Source organism: Chiloscyllium plagiosum, chromosome 31, assembly GCF_004010195.1.
Source record: "Chiloscyllium plagiosum isolate BGI_BamShark_2017 chromosome 31, ASM401019v2, whole genome shotgun sequence".
NCBI classification, from domain to species: domain Eukaryota; kingdom Metazoa; phylum Chordata; class Chondrichthyes; order Orectolobiformes; family Hemiscylliidae; genus Chiloscyllium; species Chiloscyllium plagiosum.
Window position 1 is genome coordinate 44,448,027 of NC_057740.1, and position 18,362 is coordinate 44,466,388.

Sequence of the window (18,362 nt, forward strand, 5' to 3'; positions counted from 1 at the left end):
CTTGTCGGACCTGCCCAGCTCCTTTTCCACCTATCCACTCCCCCCTCTCCTCCCTGACCTATCACCTTCATCTCCTTCCCCACTCACCTATTGTACTCTATGCTAATCTCTCCCCACCCCCACCCTCCTCTAGCTTATCTCTCCACGCTTCAGGCTCTCTGCCTTTATTCCTGATGAAGGGCTTTTGCCCGAAACGTCGATTTTGCCTGTCCTCGGATGCTGCCTGAATTGCTGTGCTCTTCCAGCACCACTGATCTAGTTACTGCCATGATCCATATCTTTACAGTTCAGTGAGTGGGTTACAGTTGAGTGTGAGGATCACATACTGGTCTCCTTGTTTCATTGTTACTCTCTCCCTCACTCAACTCCCCTCCCCCACTCTGATCTAGTTGTACAAACATCTCTCACTGAATTTCTCAAAGTGAGGTAGTCCCATTTTTTCCTGAAAATCCCATTTCAACCCTGGTCACCAAACGCAGTCCAGCCCCAACACCGGGTGAGAGTTAAATATCCTGAGGCTGTGTGCGTCCTGGGGCAAGGTGATCAGCCAGTGATGAATTTTTGCTTTGCTTGCAGCCTGCTAATCACCGCATTGGGCCACATCAAGCTGACTGACTTTGGTCTGTCAAGGATTGGACTCATGAACATGACGACCAACCTGTATGAGGACCACGTTGAGAAGGACACCAGGGAATTCATTGATAAACAGGTAGACGGTGGGTGCCTGGGGTAGGAGGAGAGGGGGCCTGAGGGACCTTTTGACTCCTGTGTCATCAGAGGGCAAGCTGAGGTCAGACAACTCAGAGTTAGGGGGGTTGGGTTAGATTTGTGTGTGTTTGTAGGGGTTGGGTTGTGTGAGAATTGAAATGTTGGGGAGAATTTGGAAGTGAAGAACAGTAGGCACAGATAATTGGAATGAGGGAATTTCAGATGACAGTGGGTTGGTGAGAGGTGACATTTGGAGGACAGGAGGTGAGTAGGATTGGACCAAAGGGCAGTGTGTTTGAATGGCATGGTGTCAGCATGTGATGGGGTCAATGGGCAGGATGTTTGGTCCACTCAGTATTTTGTGATGGAATTATTGTGAGTCAGTTTGTTGCTGAGTGTCTCTGTTTTTGGCAGGTTTGTGGAACACCTGAATACATTGCTCCAGAGGTGATCCTCAGACAGGGATATGGCAAACCTGTGGACTGGTGGGCCATGGGAGTCATTCTGTTTGAATTCCTTGTTGGTTGTGCTCCGTTCTTTGGAGAGACTCCAGAAGAGCTTTTTGGACAAGTAGTTAATGGTAAGTTCTTTCTGAGAATAAGTTGGAAATTCCAGAGTATGATGGACACCAGGATTTCATTCCTCGGAAAAGGCTACGCCCAGACTTAAGTTAGAGTGAAAGCTTGTAACTGTCTCCTGATAAAGAATAAATGCCCTGGACACTGAGGATGTGCTATTGGACAGAGGTGGATGGGAACTGACATGAGGGTCTCAAAGCAGCAGGTGCCAGGTTCCTACCACTCACTGTGTAAACTCATCCTCTCTGTATTGTTATGAAGGTGTATATTATACCTTTAAAAGAGTTGAAAAGCTAACAAGGACTGAATGAAAGCACAGAGTCCTGAACAAAGTAAAAATGTAACACTTGGTTGAAACAGATAGCTGGAGTTGTGTTGCTATGGAACAAAGTCAAATTCAAATTTGGCCAATCAGTTTAAATTATGCTCCAAAATCTAATCAAATTTGAAATATAATGTTTTTGATGACACCAAGACCAATGAAATGATATGATGTTTTGGAGTATAAAACCAGACATTTTGAACAGGGGTTAGAGGGAGAACTGCCAAGGACACCAACAAAATATATACAGCTAGCTGAAGAGCTCTCTGACAAGTATCTGCCTTTAAGAAGTTTTTGCAGCAGAACAATAAAGCTGACCTTTAGAAAAATCTTCAGAGAAAAAGCTGCAAAGGAGAATCAGCAAAGCTGACTGGTTTTGAAATGTGATTTTTATTTGTAAATCTTAATCAGGGATTTTTTTAATTGGACCAGTATTGTAGAGTGGGAGGTAAAAGATAAGTTTAAGAGAAAGGAATTGTAAATAGTTGTTGGTTTTAATATTCTCTGTTGGACTTAAAGAATAAAATTGTTAATTTTTACTTTAAGTAATGAAATCTGGGATAGCTCATTGCCTCTTGAAATTTAACAGATTACGGCGTGAGGTGAGCATTTCTGTGATGGGTTTAATTTCGCAGAGAGGTTTACACCATGTCGTAACAGTATCTCCTGGTCAGAAACCTTAAAACCATGGCACCCAACACTGTGTCCACCCAACACTGTGTCCACCCAACACTGTGTCCACCCAACACCATGTCCACCCAACACTGTGTCCACCCAACACTGTGTCCACCCAACACTGTGTCCACCCAACACCGTGTCCACCCAACACTGTGTCCACCCAAAACCATGTCCACCCAACACCATGTCACCCAACATCATGTCCACCCAACATCATGTCCACCCAAAACCATGTCCACCCAACACCATGTCCACCCAACATCATGTCCACCCAACATCATGTCCACCCAACACCATGTCCACCCAAAACCCTTGCACCATTTACTAATAAAAATGCATTTTCTTTGTCACTTTTTAATGAGATCTTTTCTAATCTTGTACACATCTAACAAATCTCCCATATGTCTGCTTTGCCCTAAGAAGTTTAAATGAAGGTCCTTCAATCTAACTTTGTATATAAAAACCTTCATATCTTGAAACTTTCTGAAAATCCACTTTGCACACTTAATAGGTTAAATGGCCTCTTTCTGCACCGTATCAATCCTGTGATTCTGTAATTAACTATTTGCTCTCTTGTTAACTTCAAAGATCTATGCATGTGATCACCCAGGCCTATCTGTTCCTGCACATTATTTACATCTGTGTAAGCTCTCCCTCGCTCTTCTGTCAAAGGGCTTCACCTCACTCTTCTCTGCATTAAATTCCACCAGCCATTTGTCTGCCTATCCTGCTAAACCTTTTATGTCCTGTACCCTGCTGATTGAGATTTTCTCTACCAAGTGGAAATCTGATTTGCCCCGAACCACATGGGAAACAGGTCTGCCTGTAGCTTAGCAGGCCGTCCCTGAGGGGCTGCAATCAACAGAAGTGATTTTCAAATACACTTAACTTGAATGTTATCCAGGACATGTCGGAGAGCTTCATCCTGATCCTGCCCAAAGGTTATTGTTGGAGTCACCAGACTCAAAATATTGACTCTGTTTTATTTCTACAGATGCCTCCAGACTTGCTGACTTTCTCCAGCAATATCCATTTTTGTTTCTTATACATTTTCCCCACATTGCACTGCATCAATAAGTATTTGTTCCACAGGGGTCAGTGTTGGGGCCACTGTTGTTTGTAATATACATAAATGATCTGGAAGAGGGCACTGTTGGTATGATCAGCAAGTTTGCAGATGACACAAAGATTGGTGGAGTAGCAGAAAGCATAAGGGACTGTCAAAGAATATATGAGAATATAGATAGACTGGAGAGTTGGGCGGAAAAGTGGCAGATGGAGTTCAATCCAGACAAATGTGAGGTGATGCATTTAGGCAAGTCTAATTCTAGAGCGAATTACTCAATTAACTGAAAAGCCTTGGGAAAAGTTGATGGACAGAGAGATCTGGGAGTTCAAGTCCATTGTACCCTGAAGGTTGCTGCACAGGTGGATAGAGTGGTCAAGAAGGCATATAGTATGCTTGCCTTCATTGGACGGGGTATCGAGTATAAGAGCTGGCAGGTCATGTTAAAATTGTACAAGACATTGGTTCGGCTGCATTTAGAATACTGTGTACAGTTCTGGTCGCCACATTACCAAAAGGATGTGGACACTTTGGAGAGGGTACAGAGAAGATTTACGAGGATGTTGCCTGATATGGAAGGTGCTAGATATGAAGAGAGATTGAGTAGGTTAGGATTGTTTTCAATAGAAAAAAGGAGATTGAGGGGAGACCTGATTGAGGTTGACAAAATCATGAAGGTTATAGGCAGAGTCGATAGAGATAAGGTTTTTCCCAGGGTGAAGGATTCAATGACGAGAGGTCACACTTTCAAGGTGAGAGGTGAAACATTTAAGGGGGATATACGTGACAAGTACTTCACACAGAGAGTGGTGGGTCTCTGGAACGCGATGCAAGCAGAGGTGGTAGAGGCAGGCACGGTAGATTCATTTAAGATGCATCTGGACAGATACATGAGTATTGGGGAGCAGATGCTTAGGAATTGGATGACCGGTTTAGACAGTATGTTTGGATCGGCTCAGGCTTGGAGGGCCGAAGGGCCTGTTCTTGGGCTGTAAATTTTCTTTGTTCTTTGTTTATTCACTAACCTGTCCATATGTCTTTGACTCTGTATTTTCCTCACAACTTATTTTCCTATCAGTCTTCACGTTGTCAGTAAATGTGGTTACAAGACAGTCATCCTTATCATTAATATAGATGGGCGGCACGGTGGCACAGTGGTTAGCACTGTTGCCTCACAGCGCCAGAGACCCGGGTTCAATTCCCGACTCAGGCGACTGACTGTGTGGAGTTTGCACGTTCTCCCCGTGTCTGCGTGGGTTTCCTCCGGGTGCTCCGGTTTCCTCCCACAGTCCAAAGATGTGCAGGGTCAGGTGAATTGGCCATGCTAAATTGCCCGTAGTGTTAGGTAAGGGGTAAATGTAGGGGTATGGGTGGGTTGCGCTTCGGCGGGTCGGTGTGGACTTGTTGGGCCGAAGGGCCTGTTTCCACATTGTAATGTAATGTAATCTAATCTAATCTAATCTAAATGTAATCTAATCTAATGATCTACCTGCTCAGCTCATTGTCCAGCAACCAGATCTAGCAATATCTCTGTCGCATTTGGATTGGAAAACATATTGGTTTACAAGTTTCTCTTGAATTGATTTCAGAAATTGTCCTCCTTATATGTCATTATTTTGATGCATCTGTCCTACAATCATTCGCTGTTTTATTAAAGTTGCTTACCCTTCTATGTGAGTTATCTGTCGTTTTTACAGTTTCTGATATTATGGATGATGTTTCAGGAAGTCTGATTAGAGGATTCCTCTGATATCTTATTTTGTTGAGTTTAGAAGCAGTGTTTTATTATTTCAACAAATCTTGCAAAAGACAACTTAACATAATTTAAAAGAAAGTTGTCTTTTAAAATTTGAGCACTGTAATCAAGTAATCTTTGAGACAGGAACACTGCATAGTGGGTTAGGACACTTTGCTCTGAACATGGGGAGCATGTGTGTGAGCGACTCTGGGGACCAGGCCCTTCTGGGACAAAATAAATTAAATCCAATTGGTGATATTTTGCAGATGAAATAATATGGCCAGACGGAGAAGAAATTCTCCCTGCAGAAGCCCAGGATCTCATCAGCAGGCTGCTGAGGCAGAATCCTCGAGATCGCCTGGGGACTGGTAAATGTATCCATAATTCTGTCTGTACAGCAGCTCAAATAGCTTGTCAAATTCTAAAAGCTTCAAGTGATTTTAATGAGAAAATCAGATTCTTAACTGTCCCTTGACCCCACTCTGTGATCCTTGAGTGACCTTTTCCTGCTCTTTATCCATTATGTAAGTGTTGATTTGCCCAAATGTGAATTTCACTTTGGAGGTTGGGTGTGATGGAGCTACCTCCAGCTCCATCTGAATACCCCATGATATGTATTTGTAGAGTATGCAGAAATTGTAACTCCACTCCCTGCTCCTCACATGACCACAAGGAGCTTGGAGGCAGAAACACTTCCACAGTGGCTGGCATTCACTGGACTCTCCAAGACCAAAAAACCTCTCCTGAGGGTGGGGTGTCTGGACCTGTACTGAGTTCCACCAGGTGAGATGTGAGAAAAACTCTACATATAACCTCTATCCTTTCTATATTGTTCCTCGTGAATTAAAGGTCACTATTTTATGATTATTTTTCATCAGGTCCATTAGCTTTTCATGAGTTTTATAATTGGGGATTGGAATTGAGGGAGGGAGAATAGGATCAATGTAGGGGATGGAATGGGGGGATGGTTTGAGAAGGGAGATAGCATTGAATGGAGGATAGAATTTAAGGGGTGATGTGGTTGAAGGGGGGATGGGATGGGATGGGGATGGGATTGACAGTGACAAAACTAAGGGGCTTGGGTAAAAGGGGAAGGAATGGGATTGATGGGGAATGAGAGGATGGGATGAGAAGTGGGATTTACATTTAATGATTAAATGATTTCTGACTGTTGTGCATTAACAGGAGGGGCCCAAGAGGTGAAACAGCACAATTTCTTCACTAACCTGGACTGGAGTGGATTACTGCGTCAGAAAGCAGAGTTCATTCCTCAACTGGAGTCTGAAGATGACACCAGCTACTTCGACAGTGAGTTCAAATTGAGAAGCTTAACATCCTCGGATATATAGTCCAAAAGAACAGTTCATATCTGTGGGTGGCGTGTCACTATTGTGCTGGTCTGCCAGTCATTCCCAGAATCAAGTAATGATCATCAATGATCTAATGTCCAGCTTTGTGGGCGGCACGGTGGCACAGTGGTTAGCACTGCTGCCTCACAGCGCCAGAGACCCGGGTTCAATTCCCGCCTCAGGCGACTGACTGTGTGGAGTTTGCACGTTCTCCCCGTGTCTGCGTGGGTTTCCTCCAGGTGCTCCGGTTTCCTCCCACAGTCCAAAGATGTGCAGGGTCAGGTGAATTGGCCATGCTAAATTGCCCGTAGTGTTAGGTAAGGGGTAAATGTAGGGGAATGGGGTGTGTTTCGCTTCGGCGGGTCGGTGTGGACTTGTTGGGCCGAAGGGCCTGTTTCCACACTGTAATCTAATCTAATCTAATCTAATCTCACTCCCATTGGCACTGGATCCACTGGTGATTTTCAGTGGCCACTTGTCTAGTGATTACCCTCAATTTAGAGAAGGCAGTGGCCTAGTGGTATTCTTGCTGGACTGTTAATCCAGAGGCCCTGATAATGTTCAAATCCTGTCTTGGCAGATGGTCGAATTTGAAATCAATAACTATCTAGAATTAAGAATCTAACGATGACCATGAATCCATTGTTGATTAGTAAGAAAAACCTACCTGGTTCGCTAATGTTATTTAGGGAGGGAAGCTGCTGTCCTTACCTGGTCTGGCCTACATGGGACTGCAGACTCACAGCAATGTGGTTGACTCTTCACTGCCCTTGGGCAATTAGAGATGGGCAATAAATGCTGCCCTATCAGTGGCGCGCTCAACATGAGAATAAATAAAGAGAAAAAAAAGTTCTCGAATATCTCAGTGGCTGGTGATTCTTTCCAATGTCACTATGTTCATTGATGTATTCAATGTTCCAAAATCTGGTGATTATCTCTATATGGGTCCTATGCTGAGTGGGGAATGCGTGTTGTACTTATTGTGTGTGTCCATGCAGCACGCTCGGAGAAATATCAACATTTGGCATCAGAAGAGGATGAAGACTCTAATGATGAAGAGTCATCTCTGGAGATCAGACAATTTTCATCCTGTTCACACCGATTCAGTAAGGTAGGACAAATTCAAAATAGGGCAGATTTTGGAGAGTCAGGAGGTCAATACTGAGAGGGAAGATAATAGCCTAGTGGTATTGTAGTGTAATTTGAACTCAGTAAAATCTGGAATTCAGTGTCTAATGATGACCAGGAATCCATTGTCAATTGTTGGAAAAACCCAACTGGTTCATTAATGTCCTTCAGGGAAGGAAACTGCTGTCCTTCCCTGGTCTGGCCTACATGTGACTCCAGACTACAGCAATGTGGTTGACTCGTAACTACCCTCTGGGCAATTAAGGATGGTATAAAAATGCTGGCCTCGCCAGTGATGTCCTCATCCCATGAATAAATTAAAAAAAATTCACCATGAAACTCCTACCTTGACTTGACTTTCCAAAGTGCAAGACCTCATACTTATCTATATTTAACTCTATTTGCCATTCCTCAGCCCACTTCTCTAGCTGATTAAGGTCCTGTTGCAATTTCTGATAACCTTCCTGACTGTCAATGATTCTGCCTCGTTTAGTGTCATCTGCAAATTTAGTAGTCATGAGGTGTACGTTCTCATCCAAATCATTGACCCCTGAGGCACTCCACTAGTCACAGGCCCCCAGTCTGACAAGCATCATTCCACTATTACCCTCTGCTTCCTACCAGCCACCCAATTGTATATCCAATTTACCAGCTGTCCCTGGATTCCATGTGGAACCTTATCAAAGGCATAGAACAGAGAACAGTACAGCACAGTACAGATCCTTTGGCCCTCAATGTTGCACCGACCTGTGAAAGCTGCAACATGACCTCATGGCTCTGAAACTCATTCCCTCTACCAATAAAAGCTAACACACTGTATGCCTTCTTAACAACCCTATCAACCTGGATGGTAACTTTCAGGAATCTATGTGCATAGACACCGAGATCTCTCTGCTCATCTACACTACCAATAATCTTATCATTAGCCCAGAACTCTTTATTCCTGTTGCTCCTTCCAAAGTGAATCACCTCACACTTTTCTGCATTAAACTCCATTTGCCACCTCTCAGCACAGCTCTGCAACTTATCTATGTCTCTCTGTAACTTGTAACATCCTTCAGCACTACCCAAAACTCCACCAACCTTAGTGTCATTCGCAAACTTACTCACCCGTCTGTCTATGCCCTCATCTAGGTCATTTATAAAAATGACAAACAGCAGTGGTCTCAAAACAGATGCTTCCGATACACCACTAGTAACTGAACACCAGGATGAACATTTCCCATCAACCACCACCCTCTGGGCCTTACTGAAATCCATGTACAGAGGAACCTTGATTATCCAAATATCAATTATCCGAATATTGGATTATCCGAAGAGGATCTCAAGGTCCCGATAGAAATATTACGTCAAAGTGCTGTTTCAACCCTGATCGCGTCTTGTGTTTACAGGTACAATGATTAAAAACAAACTCGGCTCACTGCTGCCGAGAACGGTCCTGGACAGTCCAGGCACTGTCTCCAAATTACTGACCTCCCGCCCCCTCTCTCTCCCCCCACATTTTCCCTGGAGTTCTAGACAGGGGTGTACCCTAAACCCCCCTTCCCCAGATAATCTCTCCAACATTGCCCTGTTCAGGGCAAAGGTGAAACCTGTCAAAATGTTGCAGTAAAAAGTCGTGCATGAGGCTGCATGCGTGTGTGTATGTGCGTTATTTGGAGACCCATCTCCCAAAGGCAGCACCAGTCTTATTGTTGGTGTCCAGTCCAGCTGCTCCGGAAGAGGCGGCGGGGGTCAGACGGTGGGTATGGGGTTGGGAGCAGATGGGGTTGGGGCGGGTAGGGGGGGGGGGAACGGGGTTGGAAGCGGATGGTGGGCGGGGTCTAGCATGCAGTGTGCTGCTGCCTAGTCTCCTGAATGGGGAGCAGACATCACAGAGAACTCTGAGCCCCAGAGGAAATCAATTAACCAAATAATCAGTTACTCAAACGAAGTAGTGCCTGCCCATCTCGTTCGGATAATCGAGGATCCTCTGCAGATTACATCTACTGTCCTGGTCACTTCGTCAAACATTATCAAATTTGTGAGTCATGATCTCCCACGCACAAAGCCATGTTAACTACTCCTAATCAAACCCTGTATTTCCAAATGTATGTTTACCTTATCTCTCAGAATTATTTCAAGTAATCTACCTACCATTGATGTTAGGGTTACTGGTCCAAAGTTCTCAGGTTTTTCTTTTCATCCCTTCTTGAATAAGGACACAACATTTGCTACCCTCCAGTGATCCAGGTTCTCACCTGTGGCTAACGATGATGCAAGCATATCAGCCAGGCCCCCCCGCAATATTTTCTGTAGCCTCTTACAGGGCTCTTGGATATATTCTGGTCAGGACATGAAGATTTATCCACCTTCATATATTCTAATACATCCAATACCACCTCGACTATGATATGGACTGTCCTCAAGACATCACCACTAACGTCCCCATGTTCTCAAGTTTTCATGTCTTTCTCCACGATAAACACAGAGGAGAAATATTCATTGTGGACCTTGCTCACCTCCTACGGTTCAACACATTCATGTACACTTTGCTCCTTGAAGCGTCCGATTCTCTCTGAGGGCATGTCACAATTTTTATGTGTCATCTTACTCTTCTTTACAGTTGAACAAATTAAATTCACAATAGCTGTCTCCAGTTTGAATCTGTATAGTGGACTTAGTCAGATTCTTTAAACAGTATATTCTTGAATCAAATTATGACTTACTCAGAGGGTTAGATAGGGTGGACAGTGAGACCCTTTTTCCTTGGATGGTGATGGCTTGCACAGGAGGGCATAACTTAAAATTGAGGGCTGATAGATATAGGACAGATGTCAGAGGTAGTACAGAGAGTAGTAGGGGTGTGGAATGGTCTGCCTGCAACAGTAGTAGACTCACCAACTTTAAGGGCATTTAAATAGTCATTGGATAAACATATGGATGAAAATGGAATAGTGTAGGATAGATGGGCATCAGATTGGTTTCACAGGTCGGTGCAAAATGGAGGGCTGAAGGGCCTGTACTGCGCTGTAATGTTATACGTTCTGTGTTCTAAATTGGATCCAGGTGTAGTCAGACATGATTAATTCAGGACCTAATTGTAAGGGATTCTCTAGGCAAGAGTGACCAAAACATAATGGAATTTTGCATTCAGTTTGAGCCTAAAAACGTGGATTTTTAAAGGCTTTAAAACTTAAGTAAAGTAAATTACCAGAGGCATGAAGACTGAGTTGGCTGAGGGAGTTGGAAAGGGAGCATTAGATTATGAGATAAAATGGTAGAACAACAGTAACAGCCATTTATGGACGTAATTTCTAAAGATCAATGAAGATAATCTTCCATTGAGGATGACAGACTTTGCCAGACAGATGAGCTGACTTTGACGAAAGGAAGTTAACTGTGGTATCAAATTGAAAGGAAAGACTCTTGATGTTGGAAAAATTAGTGGTTGTTAGGAGGTTGGGAAAGACCTTCAAACCAGCAAAGATAAATGGGGACAAAAGGGTAAAATTGGAGCATGAGAGAAAAATAAAGAGGTATAAAATAAGAGCTTCTATGAGTGCAAAAAAAAGAAAAAAAGAGTAGCTAAAATGAGCATTGGTTCCTGAGCAGGTGCCCGTGGTTTTAATAACGGGAAATGAGGAGACAGCAAAGGATTTAAATATATATTTTGTATCCACCTTCACAATAGAAGACATAACCAACCTCAAGAATTTTTAAAAATTCAAGAGCTAAAGCAGGGGTAAGAATTTAGAATGATCACCGCCTTGACAGAAAATGAAATGGGAAAATAAAATGACAAGTTTCAAGATGCATGCCAGAAATGTGCTAAAGACCTGACACAGTCCCTTCCAAACCCACAATCACTTTTATACAGAAGGACAAGGGCAGCTGATACAGGGGAACACCACCCACTGCATGTTCCCTTCTGAGCCACTCACCATATATATGGAACTATATTCCTGTTCCTTCAGTGTTGCTGGGTCAAAATCCTGGAAGTCCCTCCCTAATAGCATTGAGGGTCTACCTCTGACACATGGACTGCAGCAAAAGGCAGTTCACCATCATTTTGTCAAGGGAAACTAGGGATGGGCATTAAATGGTGGTCCAGTCAGTGAGGCCAAGTTCCACAAATGAATAAGAAAAGGTTCCTTGAGCAAGATGGCCTGAATCCAGGGTCTTAAAGGAAGCAGCTGCAGATGGAGTGAATGGATTGGTTATAATTTTTCAAAGATCCCACAAGACCGTTCAAGACAAAGAGACAGTAACCAATAAATTATCTACTAGATAGCCTAACATCTTTCATAGAACATAGAACATAGAACATAGAACAGTACAGCACAGAACAGGCCCTTCAGCCCACGATGTTGTGCCGACCACTGATCCTCATGTATGCACCCTCAAATTTCTGTGACCATATGTACGTCGAGGAGTCTCTTAAATGTCCCCAATGACCTTGCTTCCACAACTGCTGCTGGCAACGCATTCCATGCTCTCACAACTCTCTGTGTAAAGAAATGTCTCCTCTCATTCTTCTAAACACCGAAAAGTATAGGCCAAACCTACACAACCTCCTTTTTAAATATTGCTTGCTAGTTTACCCATAACATATATTTTCTCCTTTTTTAAAAAATAATTTTTTTGTTCATTTTCAACATTTTCCCAATCCTTTGGCTTTCCACTAATCATCATGACATTGCATCTTTACCTTGCAATTTGATGCTATCTTTAAATTCCTTGGTTAATGATGATTCTTTGATCCCCTTCCTGGAATCCAACTTCCACATTGGGATATATCTTTATTACGAGTCAATAACTATAAATATCAGCCATTGCTCATTGATTGTCTTTCCTGCTAAACCTCTTTCTCAGTCCACTCCAGCCAGCTCTGCCTCATTCTTTTGAAACTGTCTTTCTTTAAGTTTAGGGTACTTATTTCTGACCCAACATATAAGGTTCTCAGGGAGCTTGACAGGGTAGGTGCAGAGAAGTGTTTTCCCTTGTGGGACAGTCTAGGGCCAGAGGGCATGATCTCAAACTAAGAGGTCACTCATTTAAGATGGAGATGAGGAGGAATCTCTTCTCAGAGGGTAGCAATTCTGTGGAATTCTGTACTACAGAGGGCTGTAGAGACTGAGTCGTTAAGTATGTTCAAAGCTGATATAGATGGATTTTTAATCAGAGAATCAAGAGTATGGGGAAAAGGCAGGGAAGTGGAGTGGAGGATTATTAGTTAAACCATGATCTCATCAAATTGCTGAGTAGACATGATGGGTTGAATGGCCTGTTTTTGCTCCGATGTCTTAATTTCTCTCCGTTTTGAACAATAAGTAAATCAGCTTCTTGTGAATAATGTGAGGAGCTGGGAGTCACAGCAGTGCAGATGCTAAACAGAAAAAGTCCCCCGTCTAAACACTGCAAAACATTGACACATGGTATTGTTTTGCTCCTGAAATATTTACTCAGTCCAGTGGAAGTTTTAGAACGTTATGCCATCGTCTTGTGGATTGCATAGAGAACAATATAATACAGGACCATATAAACCTTCCAATCGCTATGAATGAGTGGGTCAATACAGTTGAAAGGTTATTCCCCAAAACAGTGCAATTCTCGATGCTATTGGCTCGCACTGCTGGGTCAGAGGCGGGGCCAAGAGAAGGCAATTAACAAATATATTTTCTTGCGTGTGTGGGAGAGATATGATTCGGAGATGCCGGTGTTGGACTGGGGTGTACAAAGCTAAAAGAGATAGTTTGTCTAAGGTTTAAACGAACGCTGCAACAGATCCGGGAAAAGGAGTATTTTATATCTGACTTTCTAAGTTGAGCTACCTTCTTCCTTTTGACAAGAAGCTCCACCGCTCTCGTCATCCAAGGTTCCTTTATCTTACCACTTCTTGCCTGTCTCAGAGGGACATATTTATTCATCACTTGCAACAACTGTTCCTTAAACAGTCTCCACATGTCTATAGTGCCTTTACCATGGAACAATTGCTCCCAATCCATGCTTCCTAACTCATGTCTAATCGCATCATAGTTTCCTCTTCCCCAATTAAATATCCTCCCATTTTGCCTAATCCTCTACATCTCTTTCCTTGAGATAATGGTGGAATCTATTGTTAAAGAGATGATATCTGTACTGACTGTAATGAAGTCAGCTAGCTGGACTTACCTTCTCAAGGGTGATAGGGACAGGCAATAAATGCTGCCCAGCCAGCAAGATTTGGGTGTCATGAATAAATTTTAAAAATGAATCGTGATCCAATTGAAGGCAGAGAAGTTTATCCTCCTCCTGCTTCTATTTCACTTTTGTTCTGATGAAATGCTGCAGTGTTGTAGGGTCAGTGCTGAGGCAGGGAGTGAGGCACTATTGGTGAGCCAGCACTGAAGCAATAACGTCTTTAATGACATGAGATGTTCATTTCGGGGTTCTGGTGGGTGTTAATATTATTTGCCAACCCAAGTTTTCCTCCCATTATTGGCCATATCCTAACCCAACCAATGGAGAAAGTATAGATCATTCCATTGCTGCTATAAGGCTTTAATTGCTACCAAATTTCATATTTATAAATTCTGTGGCAGCACAAATCTTATGACTTAATTCAAGTTCCAGTGGTTTAATAAGTTTCATAAGTTGTGTTTTTATTCCTCGTTCATGTTCCAGGTTTACAATAGCTCTGAGCATCTGGCAGCTCTCTCCAGCCTAAGCACCTCATCAGCAGAGTGCAGCCAGAGTGAGGAACGAGGAGAGCAACACAGTCCAAAGCACTCACTAAACACAAGCCCCGGGTAAGTAAGAAGCCGCTGACAGACCTGAGCCCTTTGGTTCAGTGTTGTGCTGTGTTCTGGTCAAATACCCAAACTGACTGTGGTTTAGATGATGAGACCTTGTAAGCACAGCCTCAACTGCAATCAGCAGGGATTAGCATCATACTGCCCACTCAAACACCCAACAGTCAGCTGCTGGGAGCGAGCAAAGAAAACTGCCTCTGACTCAGGGTCAAAGAGTCTGAATGAAAATGGTACACACACAGCATGAACCTATACATTGAGGTGGAGGCAGGGAGCTTCACTGTCCACAAACACTGCAGCACGTACTGAGTGTCATTCCTGTGACAAATTAGGAAAATGCTATTGATTGTCAAAGCAGGTTTCAGAGTAATTTTGTCCACTATTAGTTCTGTTTCTTATATATGTTTATTAGTGGCAGAAAGCTCCATTATACATAGAACATAGAACATAGAAAAGTACAACACAGAACAGGCCGTTTGGCCCACGATGTTATGCCGAGGATTATTCCTAATCTAAAGTAACATAACCTAACCTATGCTCAACTCACTGCTCTCCATGTGCATGTCCAGCAATCACTTAAATGTCCCCAGTGACTCTGCTTCCACCATCACCACAGGCAACGCATTCCATGCATTCACAACCATCTGCGTAAAGCACCTAACTCTGACGTCTCCTTTATACCTATCCCCTAATATCTTCAAACTATGACACCTTGTGCCAGTCAATCCTGCCCTGGGGAAAAGTCTTTGGCTATTGACTCTATCCATGCCTCTCATTAACTTGTACACCTCGATCAGGTAACCTCTCTTTCTCCTCCTCTCAAGAGAGAAAAGTCCGAGCTTATTCAACCTTTCTTCATAAGGCAAGCCCTCCAGTCCAGGCAGTATCCTGGTAAACCTTCTTTGCACCCTCCCCAAAGCCTCTGTATCTTTCCTATAGTAGGGCGACCAGAACTGGACACAATATTCCAAATGTGTTCTCACCAGGGTCTTGTAGAGCTGCAACAAAACCTTGTGGCTCTTAAACGCGACCCCCCTGTTAATGAAAGCCAAAACACCATATGCTTTCTTAACAACCCTATCCACTTGGGTGGCAACTTTGAGGGATCTATGTACTTGCACACCCAGATCCTGCTGTTCCTCCACACTGCCAAGAATCCTGTCTTTAATCCTATATTCAGCATTCGAGTTCGACCTTCCAAAATGCATCACTTCACATTTATCCAGGTTGAACTCCATCTGCCATTTTAGCCCTCTATACTATCAACAGCACCTCCAACCTTGTGTCATCTGCAAATTTACTAACCCACCTCTCAACCTCCTCATCCAAGTCATTTATAAAAACTAAAAGAGCAGAAGCCCAAGAACAGAGCCCTGCGGGACCCCACTCACCACTGACCTCTAGGCAAAATAATTTCCATCTACAACCACTCTCTGCCTTCTGTCAGCCAACTAATTCTGAATCCAGATAGCCAAAATCTCACTGTATCCCATACTTCCTGACTTTATCAATGAGCCAACCATGGGGAACCCTATCAAATGCCTTGCTGAAGTCCATTTACTCCACATCCACTGCTCGACCTTTGTCCACCTGTCTCGTCACCTCCTTGAAGAACTCAATAAGATTGTGAGGCATGACCTGCCCCTCACAAAGCCATGCTGTCTGCTTTTAATCTCGCTATGCTTTTCCAAATAGTCATAAATCCTATTTCTCAGAATTCTTTCCAAAACTGTGCTGACCACAGACATAAGACTGACTGGTCTGTAATTGCCAGGGATTTCCCTATTGCCCTTCTTGAAAAGAGGAACAACATTCGCCTCCCTCCAATCCTCCAGTACGACTCCCATGGAGAGTGAGGAAGCAAAGATCTTCGCCAGTGGCTTAGCCACCTTCTTTCTTGCTTCCTGGAGCAGCCTGGGATAAATCTGGTCTGGCTCTGGGGACTTATCAATCTTAATGTTTGCTAAAATTTCCAGCACATCAACTTCATCAATCTTGATCTGGTCAACCCTGTTTCCCAGCTCTTCAAAGTTCTCATTCACAACAAGGTCCCTTTTCTTAGTAAAAACCGAAGGAAAAACACATTTAGAGCTTCCCCTATCTGTTAAGACTCCACACACAGGTTCCTACGCTATCCCTGACCGCCCCTACCTTCTCCCTGATCATTCTCTTATTTCTCACGTATCAGTAAAATGCCTTTGGGTTCTCCCTAATCCTTCTTGCCAAGCCTTTTGCGTGCCCCCTCCTGACTCTCCTCAGTCCATTTTTGAGCTCCTTTCTAGCAAGCCTATAATCCTCTAAAGCTGTGCTAGATCCTTGCATCCTCCACCTTATATGAGGTGCCTTCTTCCTTTTGACGAGAAGGTTCCTTAATTTTACCTCTTCTTGCCTGTCTCAGAGAAACAAATTAGTGCACCACTCACAACAACTGCTCCTTAAATAGTCTCCACATGTCTGCTGTGCCCTTTCTGTGGAACAATTGCCCCCAATCGGTACTTCCAAATCTGTCTGATAGCGTCATAATTTCCTTTTCCCCAATTAAATATCTTCCCTTGGTGACTGCTCCTTTCACTCTCCAAGGATATGGTAAATGTGAGGCAGTTGTGATCACTGTCACCGAAGTGTTTTCCCACTGGGAGATCTGACACCTGTCCTGGCTCATTGCCGAGCACCAAATCCAAAATGACCTCTCCCCTCGTCAATCTGTCTACATACTGAGTAAGGAAACCCTCCTGAACACACCTGACAAAAACAGCTCCATCCAAACCTTCTGCACTAAGGAGGTTCCAGTCAATATTGGGAAAGTTGAAGTCACCCATAACAACCACCCTGCTACATCTGCATTTTTCCAGAATCTGCCGGCCTATGAGATCTTCAATCTCCCTACTGCTATTATGGGGTCTGTAGCAAACCCCCAATGCGGTGGCTGTTCCCTTGCTGTTCCTAGCTTCCACCCACACTGACTCAGTAGACAAACCTTCCTCAACAACCTTTGTTTCTGCAGCTGTGATGCACTCTCTGATTAGCAATGCTACACCCCCTCGTTTTTACTCCTCCCTGTTCTTTTTAAATGTTCAAAACCCTGGAACATCTAGCAACCATTCCAGCCCCTGTGAAACGCACGTCTCCATTATGGCCACAACATCATAGTCCCAAGTACTGATCCATACTCTAAGTTTGTCACTCTTATTTCTGACACTCCTTGCATTAAAGCAGCCACACTTTAACTGATCCCTTTTCTCCATCACATGAATAACCTTCCCGATAGATTCACTACATCCTGTCATTTCCCTGTATCTAACTACCCCCCTCTCAGATATGTAGCTCTGGTTCCCACTCCCCAGCCAAACTAGTTTAAACTCTCCCGACAGAAGGAGGTGTCAACCATTGGCATTGTATAGCATGACAATGTTGCTTCTTTAACAAGGTTACGTTGTCCTTGTTTTTGTTTCATAGGGGTCATAAAGACACATGTTCCAAAATGTCTGGGTTTATCTACTTAAAGAAACTTTTAAGTTTAAAAAAAACTTGTACAATGGACGAGGAGTGGCCAGTTCTCTCAGCACAGCTTTTCTCTGGTCTGTTTTGGTTTCAGCAGTCAGTTTTTTGAGGATGCTGGTCAAAGAAACAGTCCCATGCTGATCCTCTCTCTCTGTCTCTGTCTCTCTGTCTCGATCTGTCTCTCTCTCTCTCTGACATCTTTCTTGTAAGAACTTGAGTTTGATTTTAGCTTTTTAGCTAAGAGGGTGTCTATGGGATGTTACAAGTACAGGGGTATTTGGAACAGCATCATTAAGTTGCAAAAGAGTCAATTGGGTTTTCAAATAATTATGTTATTATAAATTTGGTTTTCTTTTGTTCATGTATAAATAAATTCTGTTTTGTTTGAAACTGAGTGGTTGGGTCAGCTGCATCACTCCAGAAATATCCATTATACACCTGCTTAAAACAACTAGAAAATTTAAGGTCTGGGCTACTTTCTTTAAATGCTTTGAGGGCCTCTGGCATGGTCCATCACATCA

General features: G+C 43.4%; 1 protein-coding gene across 1 annotated transcript in view; it reads left to right on the forward strand.

Annotated features, from left to right (window-relative positions):
• The window catches only part of LOC122565068 (microtubule-associated serine/threonine-protein kinase 3-like), a 180,374-nt gene that overhangs the window by 94,963 nt on the left and 67,049 nt on the right, over nucleotides 1–18,362 (forward strand). Inside the window, exons 9-14 of the mRNA XM_043720698.1 lie at nucleotides 577–709; nucleotides 1,123–1,288; nucleotides 5,357–5,458; nucleotides 6,276–6,398; nucleotides 7,438–7,550; nucleotides 14,213–14,337. Of these exons, the coding sequence (XP_043576633.1) occupies nucleotides 577–709; nucleotides 1,123–1,288; nucleotides 5,357–5,458; nucleotides 6,276–6,398; nucleotides 7,438–7,550; nucleotides 14,213–14,337 (762 nt within the window). The remainder of the gene's footprint in view (nucleotides 1–576; nucleotides 710–1,122; nucleotides 1,289–5,356; nucleotides 5,459–6,275; nucleotides 6,399–7,437; nucleotides 7,551–14,212; nucleotides 14,338–18,362) is intronic.